This window comes from Octopus bimaculoides, chromosome 7, assembly GCF_046866305.1.
Source record: "Octopus bimaculoides isolate indiv1 chromosome 7, ASM4686630v1, whole genome shotgun sequence".
In the NCBI taxonomy this organism is placed as follows: Eukaryota; Metazoa; Mollusca; class Cephalopoda; order Octopoda; family Octopodidae; genus Octopus; species Octopus bimaculoides.
The window spans coordinates 37,191,720-37,203,098 of record NC_142934.1 but is presented as its reverse complement, the minus strand read 5'-3'; the positions used below and the strand labels follow the sequence as shown (position 1 = coordinate 37,203,098).

Sequence of the window (11,379 nt, the reverse complement as noted above, 5' to 3'; positions counted from 1 at the left end):
TCTGCTTCAGTTAAGACATTTCAGAATTCACTCTTTATATATAGTCTTAAGTGTTTATATCAAAACAGCTCACCTACTACTTATAGAGAGGGAAAATAAGTAGAGAGAATAATTGTGTAGGGAAGAGAAAAAAAACAAAACAAAACATATGAGATACATTGAACTGTATCAGAGGAAGATGAGAGGTCAACTAAATGAATGAGTAGATGTAGGTAATATATATCAAAATTGTGTGATTGGGGAGAAGAGCGATAACAGGAATTTAAGTATATGCCAGAGAAAAATAAAGGAATTGTGGTGGCATATAAAAGCTATGGTTCATGAGGTGGGGTAGAAGGTAAGAAGTGAAAGGAGATAAAAATGAAGGAAAGCAAGAGGAGGTAGAAAAGGTGAAGCCATAGGGACAGGGAATGGGTTGAAGGAGTCAACTAGGAATTAATAGAAGTTTTATCAATCAGCATGTATTTTTCTGTGGTCTTAGAAATAATGTCTAGGCACCAGGGATGATGAAAAGGCAAGGTTGACATGAATGTAGGTCTGTAGGTATATATACTAGTCAATTGCACATACATAGAAATAAAACAATAACCCATTGGCATGATCTATACTTGTAACTGCATGTGAAATGCTGTTATTAGCAAAGGTGAAATAAAGTTATGAAGAAATAAGATATAAAGAAGAAAAGAAAGATGAAATGAGGATGAGTGAATAAGAATGACATTAAACAATTAAAATATTGTGAGATGGCCTACACAACATGGGGCCAGCTCAGCCAGCACTCTGCTGACATCCATCTCTCTTCCTCCTCTGTGGATACCCGTGCCTCTTAAAAGAAATGTAGCATGATCTTAGATGAGTTAGTGTGCCAACTTGACCAGTACCAGCTGCAAGCCTCACAGCAGACCTTGGCTCAATGCAGTGCCATCACTCACAGTTGGCACTCAGTTTGATAGCAACTGTTTGCGCATCAGCGTTTCCCTGAGGTTTGGCCTCCTGATCTGGGAGCCTTATGATTGCTGCTGTAGATTCACTGTAAATTCTTTTAGCCTCCACCCACTGCTGCCCTTAACAAAACCATAAAGCAAGGCCTAGATGCTGCAGGCTTCCCTTCCCAGCTGAAACCAGAAGGCTAGACTAAGGCCTGATTGTAAGACAATTTTTCTGTTCCATGGTGGTAGACCCCTCATCTGGGAATCCACCTGCTGTGACACCTTCTCCAGTGGCAACTTGGTGTGTTCAGCTAACAGCCGAGGCTCTGCTGCTTGTCTGGCAGAGAAAAGCAAACTGTCTAGGTATCAGTTACTCTCCGATAGGTTTATGATCAAGATTGTAGCAGTGGAGGCGCCTAGACCATAACCCTGCTTACCATTATCAGGGTGGAGATAGTTATCTGCAAGTGTGAGCCCCATGAGTCAGAGTGGCTGTTCCAGCACATCTCCTTCACCATCCTGTGGGTAACATCTTTTCCATTTTGTCTGCTGGGACCATGAAGCTGTCTGAATTACAGGAAATTGAAGATTCCAATCTTTAATGCAAAGCTACTCCATATAAATTGCACTTTCTTAATCATTTTCCCATTTCAAATTTCAGTTGTAAAAAAGTAATTTAATATAAGCAGGAGGGTATTATTAGGGGTACTTTTAGTGGTTATGTCCATTAAAATAAGGGTAACATCAGAAGTAAAAAAGAATAATAAAAACAAATAAGGCAAAGGGGAAAGAAAAGAGGAAAAGGGAAAGGAAAGAAAGGGTTAAATGAAGTTTAAAATAAAGTAAATGGAATAAAATGAAATAAAGGTAGCTAAAAGTATAAGAATAAATAAAATGGTGGAATATAAGATAACTCCAGGAAAACGGAATGCAATACAATTCAGCTAAAATAGAAGATATGAGGAAAGATAACAAAATAAAATAAAATAAAAAATATGTAATGTGGAGGAGTGAAGGGAGATATCAGGACTGGAAGCAAGAGGAAGAGACATCCCGTCAAGAAGTGGGGAATTTGAACAGCCTCTTTCTTAGAACAGATTCAGACGCAAATGGACATGTGGAAAGCATTTCGGAGGGATTTCTGGCTAGAGGTTTGGGTATTGTACTTATATCCAATGAGTTCCGCTAATCCCTATGAAGTGAAACTGGTACTCTATTCTGAATACATCTCAAGGTAAGAGCATTCTTATTTTTGTCCTTCCTTCCACCTGTTATTTTGGCTCACTATTTATTTATTGGAATATATTTCCTTTTTCTCTCCTGCCTTTCTACTGCCGACACTCACAATGGCTACAAGGGTAAAGATTAGTAATTATAATACAAGTATAAAGATATATTTTTTCAACATGGCATAGGAGTGGCTGTGTGGTAAGTAGCTTGCTTACTAACCACATGGTTCCGGGTTCATCCCACTGCATGACACCTTGGGCAAGTGTCTTCTACTATAGCCTTGGGCCGACCAAAGCCTTGTGTGTGGATTTGGTAGATGGAAACTGAAAGAAGCTCGTCGTATATATGTATATGTATGTGTATATATATGCTTGTGTGTCTGTGTTTGTCCTCCCAACATCGCTTGACAACTGATGCTGGTGTGTTTACATCCCCGTAACTTAGCAATTCGGCAAAAGAGACTGATAGAATAAGTACTAGGCTTACAAAGAATAAGTCCTGGGGTCGATTTACTCGACTAAAGGTGGTGCTCCAGCATGGCCACAGTCAAGTGACTGAAACAAGTAAAAGAAAAAGTGAGTATGTAAGTACTTATAGAACAGCATATATAGGATAAAATCCTTACAGAGCAGGAAAATCTGTCAGCAACCAGCCATGGCTGGTTGCTGACAGATTTTCCTGCTCTGTAAGGAGTCCTATATATGCTGTTCTATCAGTACTTATGAGTTGAAAAATTATATCTTTCTACTTTTACTACTATACATTTCAGCGCTTCAAAAACAAACTTATATTTATTCACATATGACATTATTAGTCATTATGTTTTGAGACTATTTTCTGGCAAAGGTAACATAGTGACCTGAATAAAAAAAGGTGAAGCTCGTGGCAAAGTTAGAGGGCTTCAAAATATGGCTAGTCATATCCCACTTTACTTAGAAGGAAGTGTGCTGAACCTGTATTTAGAGATGGAGGAAGTGGATCAGCTAAAAGTCAATAAGATCAAAGAGTGACTGAAAAATGTGTATATGGAAGGAACTTTTAAAGCCTACACCTAGCTTGGGAGAGTGAGATGGATAAGCAAGTAAGTTGATAACTATGTAAGAAAGATAAGGAAGTTAACTGAGTTAGTTATATTTACTGGTGGAGTGATGGAGTGGATTGTGAAGCTGGCTTTTATGACCAGATTCCCCAATCACATCTCAGTGAGGTTGCAGCTGCTGCGGGATATAAACATGATGTCAGTGGGTAACTTAGTGGATAAGATGCAAGAGTTAATGCAGAATGATGTAATATTGCAACAATGGTGATGGTGGACATTTGTAGGATGGAAAGATAGGTAGCAAATAATGAAAACTGGGGTATGGTGAGAGAAGAAAGATGGATGTTAAATGGACCATGCTTTTGGTATTGGAGATTGCACATGGTCAGAAATTGTACTTTCTCTCATTGGGTTGTGCACTGTGCATTTGGTGGCTTCACCAACACTTTAGCTCCTATCTGAACAGATGCAGACCCTTCCACTTCAGACTGCTGTGAAACAGTTTTTTTGGTAGAACAAGCTGGGGAGTCAATTCCACAAAGAGCTGTATTCCAGTATGAATGGAGATACCAAAGGGTGGCATCACAGCAGTCTGGAGTGGAAGGGTCTGCATCTGTCCGAATTGGAAACAAAGTGTGGGTGAAGCCACCAAATTCACAGTGCACAACTCAATGGGAGAAAGGAATGGTGACTGCAGTTAATACTCAGAATAATATATTTAGTGGACTGGATGTTTGTATGGTTGTTAGCTCCTCTGATGAAGGAGAGGGAAAGATTAGCACCATGACCATGTGTTGATCACAAAGATAGTGTCACCCACCCAGATGGATGGATGACTTATAGAGAAGTGAAGGGAGACATCAGGAACAGAAGCATGTGAGGAAGAGTGACATCAAGAGAAGAAGCAAGGGGAAATGATGTCACATCAAGAAGTGGGACATTTGAACAGCCTTTTTCTCTGAACAGATTCAGAGGTGAACAGATGTGTAGAGAGAATTTCAGAGGGGTTGTAGTTTGGGGTAGTGTACACATGTAGGTGTGTCTGACAAGTTCTGCTAATCCTTGTGATGTGAATCTGGATACTCTGTTCTGAATTCATCTGAAGGTAAGAGTTTTCTTATTTTTACCTTTCCTTCTACATAAAATACATCTGGTAAGGTTATCTGTTTTCTCTCAGAAAGTTCTGGAATGTGAATCTTACTTTATGTTTATAATTGGCTATTTATTTGATCATTGTGTTTATTAAGGAATTGTTTCCTGTCAATGAAGAGAATTTCTAAAGCCTTGCAGAAGCAGAGCTAACAAAATTTTCTGTTACCTCTGTAGGGTTGGGTTGTAGCCAGAATAGACAATTTATTTTCAAAGCTAATATTTTGGGAACTGGGTAAGTGAATATGTTCAACTGAGGGAGAAGATATTAGTTTAACATTAAGAAAAGTAAGTCTATGAGTTGAGATTTTGTGTTTCATCAGATTAGTAGTAAATCTGATGTAAAATTTGTTAGTGGGACTGGTAGCTGCCAGACACTCATACACCACATTAATGTGAGCGTAATTTCCATCCAAAGGACACTTTTTCCCAGTTGTGCAGTTACAACTGTCTTCTGGTGGATGGGGTAGTAAAGGTAATACATTCAATATCTATTATATACAGTTAGATTGCAGGCTCAAAGTTGTAGAAACAATACAAAAATGTAAGAATAAGCAAGTTAAAACAAAAGTAATATGTAATGAAAGTACACAGTAATAATCCAATAACCAAAATTTAATTAGCAAATATAAGCAAATGTCCATATAGACGAAATGTAACTTGTTTAAGCTGATTGTGTACTGCCTGACTATCACCAAGACTGATGATCTGTACTGTGTCAATAGTGTTACACTGACTCCATAGCCTTAGTAACCTACAAACTTCCCTAGCAGTCAGCAGGTAATAATACAATGCAGTAAAGATTTTTGCTATATGGTACATTAGCAGCAATCTAAAAATAAGAAGTGTCTTTTCACCTTCTAGAGCTGAATTTATCTATTTTACTGGTCAGGTTAAAATTCAGCTTTATTGAATTTGGTTGCTTTGAACTCATCTTTAAACTAAGGGAATTGGGAGTGCATTAAAACATTCATTCCACTCATTTCTGTATGCATCTTATCACCAAATATCAAGTAACTTTGTTCGTTGATACCTGAAGGCAGGCTCAATTTCTATGCAGATGACCTATTTTTATTGGTACTTACTAATTAAATGGCCAATCTCATCACAAATTGGTACTGTCATGACCGAATATAATGTTTCATCTACCAATGATTTCCTGCTTGAAAACTGAACTTCCTGAAAATATATAAAGTTCTATAAATCAATATATAACTTACACATTTAGCATTGTGCCTTCCCTGCTGATATCTATATTCAGTTTTAGCAGACAGATGTTTCAGGAATCAATATCTAAGATGTTAATGTAAATCATATTTGTTGTTATATAAACTGCTTTGAAATGCGGCTAGTTTTCTTGCAAATTATAAATTAACATTAAAATCTTGGTCATTAATATGTATATATGTATGTATGTATGTATGAATGTATGTATGTATGTATGTATGAATGTATGTATGTATGCATGCATGCTGCATGTATGTATGTAGTCATTAGCCAACTTTTTAGAGATGAGATACAGACCCAAGACAGCAAAGTGATGCTGGGTAGATGGTGGTAAATTTTGTTAACCAGTAAGTTCTGGTTGTAAACACCTTGACATGGATCATATAGCACTAAGTGGTTGATAAATTCTCAAGTGGAGTTAAAACAGCAGAAAAAGACTGAATTCTGTATTTGAGAAGAGGATATCATAGCTGTTTTGTATATATAGATAGTGTGACAGCAAATCAATTAATTAAATGTTAATTTTTTCAGGAAGAGTAGAATATATATATATATATATATATATAAAAGAATCCAATCTTAATCATGAATAAATTAAATTATTAAATATCAGGCTGCGTAAAAAGTAAGCAACATTTTGAAACATGAAATTCATCACAGTATATTTCAACAATGCAAAAATTTTATTCATCAAAGTCAGTATCATTACAATCAACACATTTTTACCAACGAGCTACAAGTTTGTTTATTCCAGTAGCATAAAAATCTGGAGTTTTGGAGCTAATGAACTCTTTGATTGCACTTTCAGCATCGGTTTGATTTTTGAATTCCTTCCTTCACAGGAAACCATCAAGGTGCTTGAAATAGTGATAGTTGGTAGGAGAAAGGTCTGGGGAATAAGCTAAATGAGGAAGAACTTTGTAGCCAAGTTCCCTCAAGTTCCAACATCATTGGTGAAACATGTGGTCAAGCATTGTCATGAACTCCTCTTCTGTTGACCAGTCTGGAACTGGAGTCGCAATCTTTCATTCATTTTGGCAATTTCATAGCAATATGTTTCTGCAGTAATGATTTTTCTGGGTTTTAAGAAGTTACTACCGTTGCCCGGGATTAAGTTAGGATTATTAAGCTAATCAAGCACTTTGTTTCCAACCAAACTAAGTAACACTGACATCAAATTTGAGCGAAATCCATTGAAATTGGTAAATGTTTGGCTGAAAATGGGTTGCAGACAATTTGATTGGGAAATTCCATAAGGAATCGGTTTATTGATGTTTCCACTCATTGATTGTTTTTTGGGGGTTTTTTTGGAGAACTTAAAGCATTCAAAGATCCCATCAGTCCTAAGTAACGCTGGCATCAAGTTTGAACAAAATACATCAAAATTGGTAAAAGTTATGGTTGAAAATGGGGTGTAGCCAATTTTAGCGAGAAATCCTATAAGGAATTGGTTTATTGATTTTTCATCCTGATTGAATGGAAAACCCCATAAGGAATCATTTTATTGATTTTTCACCCCAAATAGGACTTAACCAAACACCAGTGTAGCGATGGGAATACATGGGTTGGGAGTTTGACCGGCAGATGTGATTAGGTTGCACATGCTGGCCCTTTCGAAACCACCACCCCCATCATCTAACCCTACTTGGCCCATGGGTTGGGAGCCCTTCCAGCAAGGAAAATAGAATGCCCAAAAGGGCTCCTGATCCTCTGTGTCAGAAGAGGTAATGTTCAGATCACAACTAAGCCTAAGCTAACCTAGCGAAAGGGGGCTCAGAAGCCTCTGAAAGGCAGCGACTAATCCCGATCTAGACCTAACCCCCCCTTGGGGTAGTATCGGTCAAGGCTGCATTGAAGATATGCATTGGAGTAGGTTGCCTCAGAGATCTGTATTGAAGGCTTGCACGCTATTATATATATATCATCATCATCATCATCATTTAACGTCCGCTTTCCATGCTAGCATGGGTTGGACAACTTGACTGAGGACTGGCGAACCGGATGGCTGCACCAGGCTCCAATCTGATCTCACAGAGTTTTTACGCCAACCACTCTGAGAGTGTAGTGGGTGCTTTTACGTGCCACCAGCACAAGGGACAGTCAGATGGTACAGGCAACGGCCACGTTCAAATGGTGTTTTTTACATGCCACCTGCACAGGAGCTAATCCAGCAGCACTGGCAATGACCTTGCTCGAATGTTTTTTCACATCCCACCAGCACAAGTGCCAGTAAGGCAATGCTGGTAACGATCATGCTCAAATGGTGTTTTTTACATGCCACCGGCACGGAAACCAGACAGCTGCTCTGGCAATGATCATGCTCGGATGATGCTGTTAGCGCTCCACTGGCATGGGTGCCAGTCATCGAATTTGGTTCGATTTTGATTTTGATTTCACTTGCCTCAATAGGTCTTCACAAGCAGAGTTTAGTATCAAATGAAGGAAAGGTACGCATAAGTGGGCTGGTTACACCCCTGGCAAAGGCCACGGGTTGTGGTCTCACTTGGCTTGCCGGGTCTTCTCATGCACAGCATATTTCCAAAGGTCGTGGTCACAAGTCACTGCCTCGGTGAGGCCTAATGTTCAAATGTTGTGCTTCACCACCTCATCCCAGGTCTTCCTGGGTTTACCTCTTCCACAGGTTCCCTCCACCGCTAGGGTGTGGCACTTTTTCACACAGCTATCCTCATCTATTCTCACCACATGACCATATCAGCGCAATCGTCTCTCTTGCACACCACATCTGATGCTTCTTAGGTCCAACTTTTCTCTCAAGGTACTTACACTCTGTTGAGTAAGCATACTGACATTACACATCCATCAGAGCATACTGGCTTCATTTCTTGCGAGCTTATGGATGTCCTCAGCAGTCACGGTCCATGTTTCCCTGCCATGTAGCATGGCTGTTTGTACACATGCGTCATACAGTCTGCTTTTTACACTGAGTGAGAGGCCTTTGTTACCAGCAGAAGTAAGAGCTCTCTGAACTTTGCCCAGGCTATTCTTTTTCTAGCAGTTACACTTTCAGCACACCCTCCTCTGCTACTGACTTGGAAGCTATCAACTACTTCTAGTTTTTCTTTCTGGAATGTAGCAGAAGTTGTTCTCTGCACATTTTCAGTGTTTATTGCTTCTGAGCATCTGCCACATACAAAACATATCTTGCTAGTTAGCCTTTCTTTGATATTTCTGCACCTCTTATGTGTCCATAGCTTACACTGGGTACATCTTATAGAGTTTCTACTACACCTTTTATACAGATCGAGCAGGGCCATCTACCTGAAGGGGTTTGGGGTTTGCCTGCCTTCCTAATTATTAGGACTTTGGTTTTAGCTAGGTTGACTCTAAGGCCCTTTGATTCTAATCCTTACTTCCACACCTGAAACCTCTCCTCTAGTTCTGATACTGACTCAGCAATTAGAGCAAGGTCATCAGCATAGAGGAGCTCCCAGGGGCATCCTGTCTTGAATTCCTCTGTTATTGCCTGGAGGACTATGATAAATAGGAGGGGGCTGAGGACTGAACCTTCATGGAATTCTTCACTGTACTCATTGCTAACCCTCACTTTACTGACAACGTCCCCACACATGGTTCGCACAGCTCTTACTAACCATTCTTCTATTCCTAGTTTCCTCATTGACCACCAGATAAGGGATCGGGGGACCCTGTCAAAGGCATTCTTCATGTCAACGAAAGCCAGATACAGAGGTTTATCTTTTGCAAGATATTTTTCCTGCAGCTGTCTTACCAGAAATATAGCATCAGTGGTGCTTTTCCCTAGCACAAATCCAAACTGCATCTCATCTAAGCTGACTCTCTCCCTAATTAGTTGGGCTATGACCCTTTCCCTGACCTTCAGTACCTGATCCAACAACTTGATACCTCTGTAATTATTTGTATCTAAAGTGTCACCTTTAGCTTTATAGCAGTTGACTATGGTGCTGCTATACCAGTCATTGGGTATGACTCCTTCGTGTATCACCTGGTTAACTATACAGGTGACTAGGCTATAGCCGACACTGCCAGATATTTTGAGCATCTCTGCAGTGATTCCTGATGGGCTGGGGGCTTTCTTTGTCTTCATACTCTCAATTGCTTTATCTACCAATTTACTGTCAACGTGGATAGCTGGTCCCTCTGTTTGGTCGACATTCGGCAGACTCTCTTTCTCCCAACTTTTCATAGTGGCATCTCCAAACCTCTCTCTTTGCAACCTCGTTTAGTGCAAGTGAACCATCATCCATGCAGACACATTTCTCTCCTACGACATCACGATTCTGTCTCATATATATATATATATATACACACACACACACACAATATGTCACATTCTCTACTATATATATATATGTATATATATATATATACTACACTTTATCGTGCAGTTACTGTTAATACTTCATTTAGAGAATTAACATTGCTTGTTTTCACCTTTTCAATATCAGTGAAGAATGTCACTGGAAAAGAAGATATAAGGTTTGCCAGGTTTTTGTCTCTCTCACCAAGGTCATCAGCTGTCGAACGCCGACGAAGGGAAATAACCCTGAAATCCGGATACGTTCGTGCTGCTGGTCGAGGTGAGAGGGATAACTCCCTTGGCAAACAGGACACAGTCGTGTGTCGATAAGCCAGCTGGAGGAGATGTCCTCCTGGGGCTAAAAGCAACAGTAACATCCACCCCTAGGGGTCAGCCACACTTAAGTGGCAATATACTACACTTTATCGTGCAGTTACTGTTAATACTTCATTTAGAGAATTAACATTGCTTATATATATATATATATATATATATATATATATATATATATATATATTTAATAACAAACCATACAATTCACACTCTGGAAAATTTATTTCTGTAAAATGTTGGGAGTGGGTAAAATTTCCGAGGCTTCCACCTCACCTCACCCTGGTTTTTGGACCCAAAAAGAGTTTTGTAGCTTATTAAGAGGTCACAGGAATTCATTCAATGGAAAAAAAAAATTCCCAATGATTCCGGGAAAATACAAAGAAAACAAAATAGAGAAATACACAGACAATTACATACCATGGTATGTAATTGTATTTTTAGCATCATGTAAAAACCTTGAGGAGAGTGTTTTTTTTTTAAAATATAAAATATATATCATTTTATTTGGCATGTCTCAGAAACAGCCCGTAGATGGAACTTTTGTCTCTTTTGAATATTATCCTCGTATTTTAGTACATCTTTTTAATGCTTTATCATATCAAACTTTTCATTACACCATAGTATTGTAACTTGTAAATTTTTACTCCTTTATATTGTATCTTGTGAATTTAAAATTCACTGCGTGTTATCTCATATCGATGTTTATCCATTTACATGTATTTTATATCTGTATTTTTATTTCTGTATTTGATTTATATATTTTTATATATTTACGTGTTCTTATACTTATTTTTATACTTATATTATTTAGAATTTTTATATTGATTTTATTAACGTGGAAGAATATACACACATATATATTTGATTTTGTATATGGTTATTGATTATGTTCCTCTAGTTTTCCACTTACTTTGCCTCCATTTGAATTATTTGTACAGCAAGCTTAACCCCCGAAAAGTTATATTCGTAGAGTTTTAAGTATACTTATATATATTTACGTACTAGCAGTATAACCCGACCTTGTCCGGGTGTGACTTATTACGCCATCTACGATAAGTCTTGCTAGGTGAAAATCAACTAAAAAAGAAAGCCTTACAACGAAAAAACCCTTATGATGTAAATATGTTCATAATTCAAAAGACGATGAAATTAATAGGGAAAGTCTGAAGGCTGTT

At 38.4% G+C, this 11,379-nt stretch overlaps 1 protein-coding gene across 5 annotated transcripts in view; it reads right to left on the bottom strand.

The window, feature by feature from the left end:
* The window catches only part of LOC106869668 (putative 3',5'-cyclic phosphodiesterase pde-5), a 362,634-nt gene that overhangs the window by 186,986 nt on the left and 164,269 nt on the right, over nucleotides 1–11,379 (bottom strand). For all 5 annotated transcript variants that reach the window (XM_052969509.2, XM_052969510.2, XM_089355202.1 and 2 more), the window contains one exon: nucleotides 5,433–5,526. In XM_052969509.2, the coding sequence (XP_052825469.1) occupies nucleotides 5,433–5,526 (94 nt within the window). The remainder of the gene's footprint in view (nucleotides 1–5,432; nucleotides 5,527–11,379) is intronic.